The sequence below is a fragment of the Aulonocara stuartgranti genome (assembly GCF_965226115.1).
Source record: "Aulonocara stuartgranti genome assembly, chromosome: 15".
NCBI lineage: Eukaryota > Metazoa > Chordata > Actinopteri > Cichliformes > Cichlidae > Aulonocara > Aulonocara stuartgranti.
The window spans coordinates 10,282,707-10,300,166 of NC_138951.1; the positions used below are offsets into that span (position 1 = coordinate 10,282,707).

A 17,460-nucleotide genomic window follows, 5' to 3' on the forward strand; every position below is an offset into this window, starting at 1 on the left:
TAATGTCTGTTTTCTCCTCCTCCTGCCGCCACTGTTGCTTATCCCCTCCCCGTCTTGCACTCCTTCATTTCTGACCCCCTTTTTTCCCCCTATTCCTTCACCACATACGCTACGGTGTGTTTGTGTGTGTCTGTGGGGCTCGGAGGTGGGATGGGGTGGCATTGACCGCATTTGACCTCAGGGAATTTGAGGTGAAAAGGTCAGAGTCACTGCATTGGATGCACAGTGACGCAAACAAGTATAAACATACATAAGTACCTAAAAACACAGGCTTTCACACAGGTGTAGCGCTTGTACTCAAACGGCTCTAGGGTTCTCTTTGAAAAGCGATTGAAGACAAAAGGAGGTAGAAGATGGAGCACGAGAGATGAGAAGCTGGCGGTATAGATTTAGGTTCAGACCTGCCAAAAATACAAACAGTACAATTTGCCAGTGGGTTTATGTCAACAGCACACATGCACACACACCTCCCATCGCCCTCTTCTCTCCCTCATCTCGTCTACACAGCATCTACTTTGGTTTACTTTCCTGCCTATTAAAATCTCACCTCTCCTCCTGAACATTTAAATCTGCAGAGCAATGCGTCACGCGCAGCGGCAATACGTAAAATAATCCACTCGTCTTGTGTAAACATATTCATGAATATGTTTGCCTTTTGCTTTTCAGAGAGATGATGAAAAGCCTTCGAGTTAAGGCAACGATGCTGACCTGAGGGCGGGAAATGTCTTGCGTTGTGCAATCATATTTGTTGTTTTAATAAACCTGAACTGAGTCACAGGTAGACCTTCGTAGATTCGGGCTGAGATAAATAAGACTGTGAGATGTAATAACTTGGTGACGATAACAGGCTCGAATGGTCCGTTTTCCAAAGTTTGCCGTCATAGAATTAGGGATATTACACTCTGCCGTGTCACTGGAATTGAGGTGGAAGGAATTTTGTTTGTTTGTTTGTTTGAAGCTCAAAAATCAGCATCTCCCCAAAAAGCAACAACTTTACTTACCTTTTGGATAATCTGTTCGTCAATTCTTCACTTCAATTCTGCTTTCTTACAAGCTGGCAAGATACCAACGAAAAAGAAGTGAAGACATTTGTTGTTGTGGTGCTAATTGTTCAAAGTGAGACTTGCATCAAGATTACTGTTCCCAGGTGGTATCTGCTGGCAGGAGTAAGCGCATCTACAAAATGGATCTTATTCTAACAAACCTTCAGATATCAACCCAGACCTTCACTGAACCGTGAGCGCCACTTCAAACTTGTCTCATGACTTTTGAATTTTTTTCTTACGGAGAAGACTTAGAGAAAGAAAAGAATAGAGCGTGTGATCATCTGCTTCTCGCTGAATAGCTTGGGGCTATTAAGGACCCCCGTTTGACACACCCTGACAGGTCTTTTCTTTACTGTGAAGGCTGTGTGTGTGTGTGTGTGTGTGTGTGTGTGTGTGTGTGTGTGTGTGTTTGCATGTATGTGTGTGTGTGTGCATATATGTGATTTACAGATTTATTCTGTGTTCCGATTAAATGACCGGAGCTGCGTGTAGAGCCTGGGGCAACAGGGGTAGCAAGGAATCACTTAAAGAACTACATGATCCCTTTGCTCCTTTTTCACCTGCTCGTGCACATAGACACACACACACACACACCATCTTGTTGTGCTAGCTTGCTTTTTCCAACAGCGCACACCCACCTCATCCTCCTCTTCCTCTCTTCTTCTCCCCTCTGCTCCCTCCTTCTTTCGCTCCTCCTTCTGTCCCTGGTCACCTTGTGAGGGGCAGCCTGCTCTGTGGCACAGCTGCTGATTATGTCATTATTTCTGGACCATTTTGGTCTCCCTTGGTGTGTGTGTGTGTGTGTGTGTGTGTGTGTGTGTGTGTGTGTGTGTGTGTGTGTGTGTGTGTGTGTGTGTGAGAGAGAGAGAGAGAGCGAGAGAGAGAGAGGCTAATGAAGCGTGGCAAAGGGACGCATGCCAAAATGACCAGGGCGTGCATCAGAGCTGCAGATGTGTCAAAGCAACCCCCCAATATCTTACACACACACACACACATGCACGCACACACACACTCATGCTTCCCCCACTGATGCCAGACGCTCCCTCCTTCAATCCAATCTGCAGTTTATTATTTTTCTTTCGTCTCCTGCCATCTTGCTCCTTCACTTGCCCTTCCATTCCATCTACTCCTATCCGTCCATCCATCTTCTATCCTCCCTCCTTTGCCGCACCTCCTTGCGCTCCATCCTTTATTGTTTGCCCACCCACCCACCCAACACCCTCCTTCCTCCTACCCTTCTATTCTTCCTCTCCCTCCCTCCCCCTCTTCTCCTCCTCTCCAGATGTCCTGTTCCTATCTTCCAGACTCCCTTGCTCCTTTCTTTCCCTTCTGCCTCCTGCGCTCTCAGTCTCTCAAAGCTGAGCTGACTTCCTGACCTCAGGAGGCCCTGTTACAGCGCTCAGTGACCCCCCCCCCCCCCTCCCAGATTGGCTTCTCTCACCCATGCAAGCTGAGTCGATGAATTTTTAAGTCTCCAGACATGGGACAAACTGTGATTTCAGAGCTCCCCTGCTGTTAGCAGCTATTCTTTGTACACACCACGTTTTGTCGATTGTAGCCTTCAAACAATTGACAATTTCTTGAAACTGAAGGGACAGCAGGAGGAGAGGAAAGAAAAATTACCATTGTGGATGGGATAGGAGAGCGACTTCATCAGTGTCTTTGACCCTGGCATGCCCTTGACTCGCCAGCAGAAGTGCACCTTGAGAAAAGTCCATGTGACGCTTATGCTCGTGTCCACATAAGCACACCAGACAGCAAGATATACACACACATGTATGCACGACAGACCCTCAAGGCTCCCTGTTCTCAAGGCTATCAGTGGAGTGAGGGTGGCTGATGTTTGCTCAGCTTTGAGGCCCATTTCCCGTCCCAGCAGTCTCCTAAACGCTGGTGCAAACCTCTCCAATGAGAGATGTCAAGAATGAAATTATATTTTGGACAATGTTGCGAAAATGAAGAAAAAAATTTAACTACGGATCTTCTGTGACTTTTCCCGATTGGTCAGATTCTTCAGCTGTGGCACAATCTTATCGGATGGGGGGGCAAGCGTGGTGAGGGGTAGGAAGAGAGGGGACATGGGTTGTGTTTGTCCAAAATGACAGTATGGACCAAGGGCTTATCAAGACCTTTGTAGATTATTGATTGGAGCAGATATGTGAGGCACGGGAGGCTTATGGGCCAGTGCATGTTCGAGGTTTGCAAACCTCTGGCTTGACTCGCTCAAATGTCAGTTTCAGCTCTTGTTTTCAGACCCTTTACTGTGTGCAAACTTTAGATTACTTAAGACACGGGTATCACAAAAATACTTATTGGATATCAGAGTCAGATAACCCCCCATCTGTGGCATTGAGTGCGCTACAAAATCTATAAATACCACGTCTCACAAACACAAACACAGTGACCAAAAAAGCATGGGAAGTGTTGGTATTCCCAGGCTGAGTTGGGGTTAGGAATTAACCTGGCTTGCAGCGAGGGCTTATGTTGTGTCCCTGCATTTCATCCTTCAAGGCAAAAGCTTGCTAGAACACTCACTCACACTTACACACACACAAACACACGCATACAGCCTTATCTTCCAGGGTCTTGTCTTGTTTGGCTAACACTGTGCAAATAGAAGGTGCAATACATCTCCTGACAGTTCCCAAAAGCAAAGGGGAGAAACACGTTGGTCAAACAAACAGCCAACCCTGAGTCACCGAGAGAGAAGAGATTTCTCAGGCTTTACCGAAACACATGCGAAAGACACAGGCCCGTGCACGCGCGCACACACACACACACACACACACACACACTTGCACACAGAGTGTGTAACAGTAGCCTTTATTTTGAGGGCTTGGGCCTCTGGCTACCTTTTTAAACGTTTGTCTAAGCAGTCTTAAGATGAGGGCTGCTGCTCGAGTGAATAGCTCCCAGCAAGCCGTCCACAGGCTCCTATTGTCCTCCGTCATATTTTATTATCTCATCAAAAAGCAGGAAATCCGATTCCCTCTCTCTGAAAAAGAGCTTATCCTTCTGTCTCAAAGCAACCTGTCACGAGTGAGAGAGAGATGGACAGAATGGGGAGAGAGTGTCGTGGGGGAGAGGGGGCAGCCATTGAAAAAGACTGATTTACCGCCTTAGTGCTATCAACCCTACTTTCCTTTTTCTTCCACCCTGCCTTTCTCCTTGATTAGAAGGCCCCCTAACACCAAGCACAATGTAAATGTCAGGGTATTGCAGCCTTATCATCTTTGCCGATTCTTTCCACCCCTTTTCCCACTCCGTCTTCCGCTTTTCATATTGTGTTACACAGGGCGAGAGCATTCATTTTCATGAGAGCTCTTTATTGGTTGATTTTTGAATGCTTTGCTGCTGCCTGCCGCACGCGTTTGCCAGCCAAAATTCAACATGAGCAAGACAAGAAAGTTTACCCCTTCTGTGTTTTGCTAGTCCAAATTAAAGGCATTACATTTAAGCTTACTTTTTTACTCCACTTTTGAAAAATGGACCAAAAGTCAAAGAGAAAAGGTTCGTTTTCAGATTTAGCCTGCTTGGCAATAGATTCACTCTCAGTCACCTTGTTTGCCTTTTCCAGGCGTCACTCCTCTCACACACACACACACACACACACACACACACACGCAACTCCACATCCTTCCCTTTCCACCACCTCGCTGCCTCTTTCCATCCATCCCTCTCTCCTCCCTCTCTGTTTGTACATCTGTCCTTTAATTTTGGGCTCTGCTGAGAAGTTGTTAAAAACCCCTATGAAATATGTATGAAGGATTGTGAGCCACGCGATTGGCCCCATTTACCGGACAGCCGAGCGAATGAACGGCCACACTGGATAATCCCCCACAATGCCTCTGGAACAAAGGCCCAACAGCTGACCCTAGAGAGACATAGAAAGATGAAGAGGGAGGGAGGGAGGCAGTGAGGCGGTTTGGGGGGGGGGGGGGGGGGGGGGGGTTAGAATTGGACAAGGTGGAAGGGGGTGCAAACAGTTTAGGCTCACTGCTGGTCAGGAGGAAGCTCAGTCACACACACACACACAACTCACATGTACTCGCAAAACAAAGGCTTGTGGGACAGGAATAACTCCCTTGTTCTGTTGCGCCGCTCTCTCTCCTTAGACTCTTCTCGGCCCCTCCTTCTCTCGCCATCTCTCCCTCCCTCCCATTCTCACTCTCTCAGTCAAGAGGATCTGAAATACCAATACCCTTTTCTCCTTGACATTGCTTTCTCCTTGCAGTCAGCATTTTGCTGTCCTTTTATAGTCAAAACGTCAGGAGAAATTCCATGCAGGAATATTCTTAGTAATGCGGCACTCCCTGCATCTAACACCAGGGCGCTACGCGGCACCGTCCCGTTAGCGAGGTCTTTCGGGAAAAGTGCACGCGGGTATACACACACACACACTTACTGTAGCTGGCCTCAAAGCGGGGTCATTGTGCCAGTATTCCGTGAACGACAAGCAGCCCAAACAATGAATTATATCCACTTTTATCCCACCAGACGGGAATTCAATATTTGGGGAATTGGGTTATCTTTCGTTTTTTTCCTTTCCCTCTCTCTCTCTCTCTCCGTCAAACACACACAGACACACAGTGCACAAGCTCCTTATTCACAACTCACCTTTTCACTTGAGTAGTGGACAGACACACACACACCAACCAGACACACAGGCATCTTAGCCTCCATTCATCACCCCGAGGGGGGTTGGTAGCTGTCCCATGTGTGTTTAAGTGCATATGTGTGTGGTTGAAGAGGCCTGTCGGTGTGTGTGGGTCCTTGTCCATCGGTGTGTGTGTTCCAGTGGCCACTAACCTTGCTGTGTCCTGACACTCCTGATGAGTATCTGCAGGACACTGGAGGAGAGGAGTGGAGTACGCACTGTCAGGCATTTGGGCAGGCTGCTGCTGTATGTGTGTGAGACAATATGTGTTTGTGTGTGTGAGCATCGAGGGAGGCGGGCAGGCAGACAGTCAGCATTATCCAAGCAGGTGACCCCTGAAGGCTGCGTCGCCCTGGAGCTCTGAGTCGAGGAAAGAGACTCAGCCAAATACACCAGGGTACCCGGTGCGTGAGTGTGTATGTGTGTGTGCGTGCGTGCAGCGAGCATTATGTAGAGCTCTGTCACAGTACAGGATGTCTCATCTCCTTGGCACAAGGAGGTGTGTCCGCTGGTGTGTGTGCTCACACCAGCATAAGCGTGTGTGTCTGTGTGTGACAGAGTGTTGGCTTGGGGGAAGGTGTCACAGATCTTTGCCAGACTAATCATCTCCATGGTGTCGGTGAGCGCTGCTGTCAGGGACACTAAAGAGGCAGCGTGTCTCCCCGTTCCCAAAGCATTTAGTACTTCCTCTTTCGCCAGCACCTCTCTGTCGCTCTTCAGCTCCGCTCTCTTGTTTGGTCGCAGATTTACAGTGGGACTCATAAACATGTCACGCCCGCCACGCTGCTGGTGGAAGGTGGGGGAAGTGGGAGGTGTGAGAAACCTGAGAATTCGCAAGAAGTGACTTTTCTCAGGCCAACACCTCAACCGGCGTTTAAGGAAGTAGCGACTCAAGAGACAGGAGATTTATGGTTTTACATCCACTTTGAAAATATGAACATATTCTACAACTGGGGGGGGCGAAGACTGTCGCTGTTTGGGAAAGTTGGTTTGGGTTTTGGCAGTCGGTCAAGTTTCGTTCCCATTTTCCTCAGTATTCAGTGGTCGAAACACTTTTAGGGTTGGCATTATAACGAAGTGCCTTAAAATCAAACCACTACAACGGTGCTTTTGTGTCGAGTGACATAAAGGACGCAAACTTTGCAGTGAGTCTTAAAATACCTTAAAATAGGATTTCCTCCGTGTACTCCTCACATCTGTTTACACAATTGCTCATTCCTTCCTTTCTGTGTTCGCGAAGGTCCCTGATCGTTTCCTGGAGGTGGCAGAAATCACACTGCGAGAGTTCTTCAATGCCATCGTGGCCGGCAAAGACGTGGACCCGTCCTGGAAGAAGGCCATCTACAAGGTCATCTGCAAACTGGACAGCGAGGTCCCAGAGATCTTTAAGTCCCCAAACTGTCTCCAAGAGCTTCTACATGAGTAAATTTCACCTCCTCCTCCTCTTCCTCCTTGCTTACCGCTTTGCGCTTTCTTTGTTTTTCTGATTTCATAGAATTTCAAAATTATATTATGATTTGTTTTTTTCCCTTTTCTTCAACTTTACTTTTGATTTCCTGTTTTTTTTTCTTGTTTGTTTGTTTTTATTTTTATTTTATTTTTTTTGAATGTATGAAAGTTATGGAGTAGCATTCCCAATCTAAAGCCCCTTGTGGCAGTTCCTAAATGACCTAGCTATTGTGTTCTTGTTCTTATATTATGCTGGTTATTATATGTTTTGTTTTTCTATGACTCTGAATTGAAGAGGCTCTGATCTTATTGGGTGTTTTTATTTTTATTTTCTTGGACCGTGTGAACACTCTGTTTGGCCTGTTCTGTGATCAACACTAACGGCGCCCTCCATGTGTGGAAAGAGTTCCCGAGTTCCCATTTATACTGCTAAGAACATAGGCTGGGTTCCCTGAAGACTTGACTCGTGGCACCCACAGAGGCCCCTCCAATTCGGGGGGTATCCATGTGAACTGCCCCATCCTACCCCCTCTTTCCCTAATACAAAGTGGGTGCCTAATAGACTGTGCTATTGAAGATGTCCCTAACAGGACAGGCACATGCACACATGCACACAAAAAGCAAGGCCTAGTGAGGTTGTTGACTGGACTAAAACTGGACTTTTGGTACTGGTCTGTGAGACTTGGACCAGTTTCAAATAGCTACTGAGCTCTACCATTTTTCTTTTTTTTTTTTTTTTGAAGTGTGTTTTCCCTGCAAATAGGGGCATTGTGTTTATTGGGTGTACATTATTATTTTTGATTACTATTCTTATTGTTGTTGTTTATGATTATTATTTGTCACTACTGCTTGCTGAAGATTGGCACTTCAAGATTTGTTTGTCCCTTGATGCCGTTGCTGAAAGAAATAAATTATTGCTATGAATATTATTCCAAAAGATTTTTAGATTCTGAAGTATTTCCCCCCTCCTCCTCCTCCACCTTCCTCATTCCCCATTTTCCTTCTCCTTACTCACTTTCCTCAGTTTGTTCATCACTGGCGTGGACTTTGGTTTTGTTTTGTTTGTTTCGCTGTTTGGTTGCTGGGGCAACTTTGCTGGATTTGGATTTTATTCCAGGGAATTTATTAGAGTGGGCTTCTCTATTCACCTGTAGTGACAAGCTCATCCTGCACAGGATCAGTCCAGTAATGATGCTAAAAATAACCAACATAGTCTAAAGAAACATGAAGTAAATAAGAAGTATTTGGTAAAAGTGTGTTTTCTTGATTTACTATAGCTGTTCCACCTTTGAAAACTAATCTGCTCCCCCTTAAAGAGCACTTCTTCATCTAATAACAAAATATTTTTCTACGTCTGTGTTCTGAATTAGTGAACATACATAATAAGTGCAAGTCTGATTTTTTGTTTTGTTTTGTTTTTAATTTTTATAGCACTAAACAGCTCACGTGAAAGAAGTTAACATATTTACACTGCTGGCTCTTAATGTGGTTAGCTTATATATGGTGTAAATGGCATTATGAAGTTACTTTAATAGCAGTCGATACTTGAATATATCAAAACCTGAAGTACCGGTTTGTTAACTGAACAGACGTGAAGATAAAAGGAATCTATTGAGGCTGATAAACAGCCGTTTATTAATTCTGCCTCAAGTAGAACTTACCCTGATGACAACACACACACACACACAATGCTCCTTCCCTCTATGTTCACCTGCTGCTGAGTGATTTAGCTTCTCTCTCAGTGCAACAACATGAGGTTAGAGGTGAGCACTCTTCCCCCAGGGGGTAGATGGAGAAGCTCTCAGCACTACAAAGACCAGGGACAAAGGCGCAGAGCAAGGAGCAACATGCACCTGAAGCCCTCTGCTCTGTCCTGCCGTCCCACACCGGCAGCTTTTAAGACCCAAAGTGTGTCTCTGTTCAAGCCACTGTGCCCAGTTTGTTAAACGGCATTCCTTTCACTTTTACCTGAAGTTCTAATCCCAAATTTTTTCACTTGAGCTGAACTTCTATATGTACTGTTTTTGATTTGTTTTTTACCTTCACCCATCCTCTCAGGCTGTTAAGATTTTACGAAGCAGTAAGTATTAGATATTAGATGACCTTTTTGAAGAGGTAAGTTTGAAGCAATGAGTGGACTTTGATATTTTGCTTGGTGCGTGCGAGCTAGCTGGTGATCTCACCTTGCGACATTGGCTTATAGTGTGTCTGTGTGTGCGGCACAAAAGATCAAAAGGGGCAGGTTGCTTAACCTGCTGACTTGTCTAAGCGAGACAAAAGGCCTGACAAAAGAAGGCAGAGAAAGACAGCGAGCTACTCCCTTCATTATGTCCCCCTTCTCTTCCCCGGACAGTGTTCTTCTTAAGATCCGGAGCCCTGAGAGAGCGAGCGGCGCACATTTCTCACTGAAGGATGGGCTAGGCCCTGCATGTCTCAGTCTCAAAGCACCAGCCAAGGGCTCTAAAGCGCCACAGACAAAGGATAAAGAAAGGAAAGGACACTTTTATCTGATGCGCAGATTATTATCGTTCCATGCCCTCTCCCTTCCTGCAACTCCACCCTAAACTTAAAGAGTTCCTGCGTCTAAAAAGATTAATTCAGGATAATGAAGAACTTGTGTGCAAAAAAAAAAAAAGGAAAAAAAAAAGAATAAATAAATAAAATAAGGATTAGCAAGACCTTAACGCCGTGTTGAGAATATTTTTGTCAGGTTTTGTTTTCTGGGGTCGTTTAATTTTTAGGATAACATTATTGAAATGCATATATAGCCTTTTTTTTATAATGTAAAGTATAAATCTATGGGAAAAAATATATAGTGCAAGTTCTTTGAAAGGCACTGTTAGAAACTGTTTCATAAAAGAAATCCTGAGGGTATTTTTAGTGACAGTTTTGTTGCAATCTGTATTCTGAATGAGTTGTTGGTAGATTAGGAGCAATAGTAGTAGGTTTTTTGCAGGTTTTGTGACCAGTTTTTCCTTTTGGTTTCTTTACCTTTTTTGTATTGTGCTGAATGGCTGTCTTCTGGAGATCAAAAAAAGAAAAGAAAAATAAACTTGGAATACCTTTTCAGAGTATGAAATATTGTTGTCGCTGCTGTAAATACTGTCAGGATGAAACAAAGAATAGCTGTACAGATTTTTTTTTTCTATTATCACTCAGAGTGCTAGAGAGGGGTGAGTGGTTAAAAAAGGAAAAAAAGGAGACTTCACCCACTCTCCAACTGGACTCATAAGCACTCTTCTGAAATATCCACAGAGGAGTGGGGTATTTTTTTTGGTTTGTTTGTTCCCCCCCTCCCTCTGCCATGCCTTTAACGGGAAACGGTTTCCCATCGGCAGTGCCCTTGAAGTTGCACCAGCATTCATTTCTTTAATTTTCCGAACAGAACGATGCATCAGACGAGCGGTGGGGTAACGGTGGGGTAACGGTGATGTCACAGCGCGGCCCGTTGGCAGCCTGTGCTCTTTGTGTCATCCAAAAGAACAAGGGCAGATTTCCGCCAACGTAGCTCTAGATTTGACCCAAGAGACAGACAGGAACTCATTGTCATCAGAAGACTAGTGCCATCCATGGATGGGAAACACTGTACAGTGACAGATTAAAGGGAAAAAAAAAAAAAAAACCAGATTGCGGATTGAAGGGGAAAAAAAAAAACAGCGATTTGTACCCCCTTTTCACTGGGTTTAAAAGTTGATGAAAGTTTGGAATTTTGTGGAATTTCTGTATGCTTTGCAGTACGTGCGCATGTGTGTGTGTGCACTGTATATGACTGCGTGTGTCTGCGTGAGAGAAAAGACCGATTATGAGAACCTGTGAACCAGTGTGTGACACAATTCTCAACACTGTGGCCCCTCCCCCACCCCTGGGAGTACCATCCTGACATGTAAATGACTCTCATTAAGCGTTTGGCAACATGTGTTTGGTGTGTGCGCATGTGTGTGTGTGTGTTGCGATAATTTCCTCTGATCTGTTTTCTGACCTGTTTGAAAGAGGTTTTTGTTTCTCGATGCTTTCAGTAGTAATTCCTTTTTTATTATTATCACATTGCTCCTCTTTTATTGTAAATATCAATGACGTGGACTTACAGTGATAAATACTGCCTTTGTATAACTTTAGCAATATGTTATGTAAATAATGTTTTGTTGATGCTTTTTGTATGACATTATTATTCAATTTTAGTGCAGTAATTCCAACTGGAACAGCCATGTTTTTCGGATACAGTCTGAATAGTTACACAGGTTGTAAAAATAAAACTCATGACATGGCTGCTTTTTTTTTTTTTCCTGTTATCGGTGTCTATTTGTCTTGCAGATTTTGTGTAATTTATTGGTTTAATTTATCCTAATTTATTTGATGTTGTTTCATTTTGTTTTTTCAAACAGGGAAGGCTGTACTGCATTTGAATAAGTAGAACCAACTTAAAAGATTTTACACTTTAACGAATTTACAATTTCAAAAAAGAAAAAAAGTTAAATTGACAGAAAAGATGAGTGGGGATTTTGGCAGCTACGTGAAACTGGACAGTTAAAACAAACAAAAAAAACTGGATTTGACAGGGCAGAGGGTGGACTTGAAAGCCGAAACTAGTTTGAAGCAGTTTTGTATTTTCTCTTGAGATTTTTTCCCTTGTATTGCTTTGGCCCAGCCCAAAAACAACCAGTAGTCAAATTGCCTTTCGTGCCTTCACCCTCTATGAACTGAATGTATGTGCAGTATATATGCAAGCTTGTGCAAAATGAATAAAAAATTGAAATAAAAATGAAAAAGAGAGTGAAAAGTGGCAGCTGTTTGTGGTTTGTTTTCTGTGTTTGTGTTTAAAGCATGGGGGGGGGAATCTGACTTTATAAAGATACCTATACTTAGAAATATACATGAATGCTGTAAAAGCTGGTGCTTTCAGTGAAGAACATACTAGCAGAAATCTATTTTGTTCCGCTAGCAAGCATTAAAAAAAAGAATCATGGAAATTGAAATAATCAAGTGATCAATTTAGAAGTGCTGTGGTAATTTCAGTTAGTTTCTGTATAAGCTGATGGGTGTATAAAGCAGTTTATTGGGTTTCTGTGGCCAAAAAGCAATAGGGTTCAGCTAGTAATGGCCATAGTTGAGAGTTCTGTAATGACTAATCAGCTTCAGGGTAGCTTTTAAAATTTGAATGTAACAAATTCATTTAACCGCATGATAAAAGGGATAGGAAAACTGCAACAAAGGGGATATCTTGTCAAGAAAGACAAAAATAATAGAAGAATAGAAGAAGAATAACGGTATGATAACAGTCAAATCTTTTTTAGAGTAACAAAATGTTATGGATTATCGAAGGTACACCGTTTCATGCTGGGAAATCTGTCAGTACTTTACTGTAATTTAATGGTGAATGGTATTCGCTTGAAATTTACTACCTTGCTTCCCAGGTTTTTTGGTTATCAAAGGATCACTGGCGACAGTGCAATTTATTCTGTCCTGTTTGAGTGAATCAGAGCTGTCCTGCTCGCAGAGTGATCATTAATTAGGAGTTTGGCTGCAGAGAACCGTCCTCCCATCATAGTTTCTCTACAGGCTCCGGAGACAACTGCAGGTGCTGCCTCATCAGGCTAAATGCAACAATCGAGCACGGGCGCACACACACAGTGAAGTATTCTCCTCATTAGAAAAAAGGGTTGCAGGAAATAATTAAAGGATTTATGAAAGACTTTGTAAAGTGAGAAAAGGGGGATTATAAATGTTTAGAAAACAGTCTGAGGACCGAGCAAAGAGACAAACCTCTTGAAAGTGAATTCACAACTGACGCTGAGGAGTCGTCGTTTTCATTATTAATCTGTGGTTATTGTCTCTGTCACGCTTTTTTTAGTAGTGAGAAATGCTGTGAAGCAGTTGCGTTTCTATTGATCGGCTAACAATCCAAAAGAAATGAAGATGAGACGCATTGTATATGTTTTTATTCAAAAATGTGTCATCATTAATGTTCATTATTTGTCCATCGGGCAATTATCCATGTAATCGTTGCAGTTTTAACCAATAAATTATGTGCGTGTGTGCGTGTTTCTTCAAATTACAATAATGTTTGGCCACAAAAAAGAGACGCTGATTAAAAAATCATTTTACAAGAAGATGCATGACTCATCCCGTTATATTTTCCCTATTTGTTAGTTTTCTAAAAATATGTGTTTGTGAGTTTAGGAATCACTTACGAAGAACGTGGGACTATTTCTTTTCTTTTTTTTTAAAGGCACGGTTCGCTCTCTCTGTATCATTTTGCTTTTTTCTTATGGTGACCTCGGTTGTACTCTCCACCACGCCTGCCCGTTGCTGTTCCTTTTCTTCCTTTGTTCTTGCCTGACTGCTTTTCACTCTTTTTGCTTTGATGCTCATTTTTGGAGTTGCTTCTTTTGTGTCTTTCTTGCTTGCTTGCTTGCTTGCTTTTATTCTTTTCTCTCTCCCTCTCTCTCGTGTTCTTTTTTTCCCTCTCGTCCTCTGCCTGCCTCCCTGCGCTCGCCTTAACCGGAGGCTACAGCTCCTTAGGTTGGGCTGAGACAGCATCTTTGTACAACACCGACCGTCTGCTCTGTAATCAAATACCATCTGTCGCTACATCTGAAGACTCACTCTCTCGCTTCCTCCTCCGCGCACACACACAAGCTCGCAAGCAGGCACATGCACACACACCACATCTGTGCTTCCTACTCTTGAACATTGTGTGTGCACCTGTGTGTGTATGTGTGCGCGCATGGTTTATGTACAGTGACCCGTGTACTTACAATCATTCCACCTGATTCATTCTTGGCCTGCAGAGAGGAAGTCACTAGAGTCACTTTCCCTGCTTCCTGTTTTTTCCACTGACCCTGCTGAGGGTTCAAAGGTCATTGTCTTCAGGTATCCATGTTTGTTCTGTGTGTCAGAAAGACCTTGGCTGCCGTATCACACAGGAGATAGTGGACTTTAGCTCCTCAGTCTTAGATCAACGGCCCACTATCTCAAAGGCTGCCAGCCTTTCCCAATGTTTGTCCAATGTTTGTCCCTGCTCTGGCACACAAAACGTTGACATGGTCCCCAAGGTCCCTATCCAAGTCCCTCCTCCCTTCGTGATCACTTGTTATCACACACACTCAGGTTCAAGAACATTTTCCATTTAGTTAAGAGTGTTGTTTTAAGCTGGAAAGGCTTCCTTTAAGCTTTCATCATGCATTTAGTCTAAAAGTGTGTTTTACAGCTCTGTGGCAGCGAGGGATTTACAGCACGCCGACCCAACAACAAATAGAAGAACTTTTAGTAAATATTACCACACACAAGAGCTGACGTAATTCCCCGTACTGGGGAACCTTTGTGATGAAGAAACACAAGGACTTAGGATTTCATTTCGATTTCTTCTCTGTGCAATCCTCCTACTAATGACCAAATGAGCTGTCCACTCTTTGAAACATTTTGACACCTACTCCTGCAAAATGACTGCGGGCTAAAAGCCTGAATCGTAGAATAATTCCATCCTTATACAGATAATGGACATTTGCCCGCATTTGTGCATCACCTTTTCTTGCTCATCTGTGCTTTTATTTGATTATTGGACCTATAATTAAACAGAAAAAATGATTCGGGTTTAATCTGAAACCATGAAAAGCGATTTCCGCAGTGCACAGATTGATGGATTCATTCTGCATGTGTTGGTGATTTAACACTGGATTTCAGCTATTGTCGATGGAGCAGCACACCGATCTGCTCCAGAGCCACTGGCAGAATCATGGGATTAACTCTGGGCTGCCCACATTTTGGCACCAGTGATGGGGACACCTAGTGGTTAGTATGCACAGTTTAGACTCACTGATTTTTTTTAAGCATGTCCCATCTTGTCCCTATTTGCGCGCTTCTGTTTATTCTTCATTCACTTATTTCTTCAATTCTTCTGCTTTCATTTTTCCTCCATGTGTGCAAATTCGTTTGTGCAATTGGAAGATTCCAGTTGGGCAGCTCATTGTGGCCTCTTTTTCCTCCCAGTCTCCCTCTCTTTCTCTCTCTCCCTGGAAGGCTTGAACGCAACTGGAGCCTCGGAGGCTCAAGAGAGGAGCCTGGGAAAGAAGGAACAAAGTGCCGTCCATCTGCAGCTATCACCACTCTGCACTTCCTCTCCTCTCTCTCTCTCTCTTTCTCCCCCTGTTCTTCCCTCCCTCGGTTACCCTCTCTTCCCTCTCCCCACTGGCCAGCGCCCCAAATTAAGACTTCAGACAAGAAAATGGGCTCAATAAAAAAGGGAGAGAAAGCGACAGAAAGAGAGAAAGAAGGAAGTCCGTAACAAGCCAAGAGGAGCAAAGCAACAAAGCCTCTGTTGTTGGATGGCAGGGCCCCACTGTCGCTCTGCGAGGAACTGTCACTGTGTCAACTTGGACCTCTTGTTGCGAGGAGCACAAACACAAACCATCAAGAACGAGCGCACAAAACACACACACACACACCGACAGAAAACATGCTGCGGAGGAGACTACGCGCGTGCTTCCATAACCACAGAATAAAAATAAATAAATAAAAAGGCTGCACAAAGATATGGGATGTAAACTCAGAGACACGCACGAACAGAAAACATGCCAAGCACATACTGATCATCCAAATTAGTATAGACAGTGTAGGTGAGAAGACAGCAACTGTGAATCCCCGCAGCACCCCTTCATTTTAGCTGCCAAGAAATGTCACAGGGGGCGAAGTGAGAAGGGAGGGACTTCCCTGAAAACTGAAAGAAAAGTGAATGTTTGTGAATGTGTGCACATGTGAGAACATGTGCTAAAAGTAGCCAGTTGAAAAGAAAAAGAAAGAAATTTTTATATATAAAACATATCAGCCCACTGAAGACACCCACTAAGGCCGTGAGGATGAGGTGGGTGTTAGTGATGGGATTTCCGGCTCTTTTTAGAGACCCGGCTCTTTCGGTTCGGCTCACTAAAAAGAGCCAGCTCTTTCGGCTCCGAACCGGCTCTTCAGGTTGTTTTGTTGCTTTAATTTATTTATTATTAACAATAATATAAAATTATGCACAAAAGGAATTACTAATGTAAAAAAAAGTGGTTTTATTTATATATGTTTATATATAAATATATGCAGTGGCCCCTAGAGACAAAACACGTACAAACTCCAAAACACATTTCTAGCATGAACTGAACTTCCAAAGCAGAGCTACTAGATCACTTAAATTACAATTGAAAGCATGTGTGTATTGTTTGTGTATTTATACACAGGCACTCATATATATTCAAATAATTTAAAAAAAAGTTCATTTACCTGTTATTACCACACACCAAATCCGGTCGTTGGTACTTGCTGGCTTGTGTAGCCACAAGATACCAAAAGCTCAACACTGCGCCCAGCATCCTGGAGCAATTCTGTTGTCTTTTGTACGTGTTTTGAGTTTTTATGTGCTTCGGAGTTTGTACGTGTTTTGGAGTTTGTACGTGTTTTGGAGTTTGTACGTGTTTTTACGTGTTTTGGAGTTTTTACGTGTTTTGGAGTTTGTACGTGTTTTTACGTGTTTTGGAGTTTGTACATGCTTCAGAGTTCGTACGTGATTTGAAGTTTGTATGTGCTTTGTCTCTAGGGGCCACCGTAAATATACTTTTATTTATTCACTCCACATAAAATGTAATAAATAAATCATATAATACAAAAATCAACTATTTACATTTCAACTTTTAACTATTTAAATTTTCAGCTTTTTCCTTTTACAAATTTAAAGTGAAAACAACACTGCAAACCACAACACAATTAAATATAAATTATAATATTAAAACAAAAAGAACATGCATATTCTCTGTCATATGGGCCTGCATGAATAAACTTTCTGAATCCTTTATCATCTGCAACGTAAAATAGTTGTGGATGATTACTATACCTTTCTAATGTGACGTTGTTCTCCCTGGCTCTCTTTCTCTCCCTCTGGCTCTGTTCCTGTGCTAGTGAGTGTAACTACCGCCCCTCCCCCCTCTGCCCAGCGTAAAGCACAAGGCTCGCGTGCAGAGTGAAGCGAAAAAAAAGTGCGAGAGAGAGAGAGGGTGAGAGAAAGAAAAAAAAACAAACACGTGACGGCTCGCGATAAGGAGCCGGCTCGCGTCGTTCACGTCAAAGAACCGGCTCTAAGAGCCATTTCGTTCGCGAACGACCCATCACTAGTGGGTGTCCCAAGGGCAAACACCTGTTAACAGGTTTTATGAAGCACGCACACACAAACACCCAACCTTGGTAGAGTTCTCAAATAATGATGAAAGACTCCCTTTTAGATGTTTTTCTTCATTAAGAAGCTCTTTAATCACTTAAAGAAGATATGTTCACAGGGAA

At 43.4% G+C, this 17,460-nt stretch overlaps 1 protein-coding gene across 9 annotated transcripts in view; it reads left to right on the forward strand.

Annotated features, from left to right (window-relative positions):
• LOC309688577 (prospero homeobox protein 1-like) overlaps positions 1-11,932 on the forward strand; it is a 35,703-nt gene extending 23,771 nt beyond the window's left edge. For all 9 annotated transcript variants that reach the window (XM_082504405.1, XM_082504401.1, XM_082504403.1 and 6 more), the window contains one exon: positions 6,944-11,932. In XM_082504405.1, the coding sequence (XP_082360531.1) occupies positions 6,944-7,129 (186 nt within the window). In that variant the 3' untranslated portion in view covers positions 7,130-11,932. The remainder of the gene's footprint in view (positions 1-6,943) is intronic.
• The last annotated feature ends 5,528 nt before the right edge of the window (positions 11,933-17,460 follow it).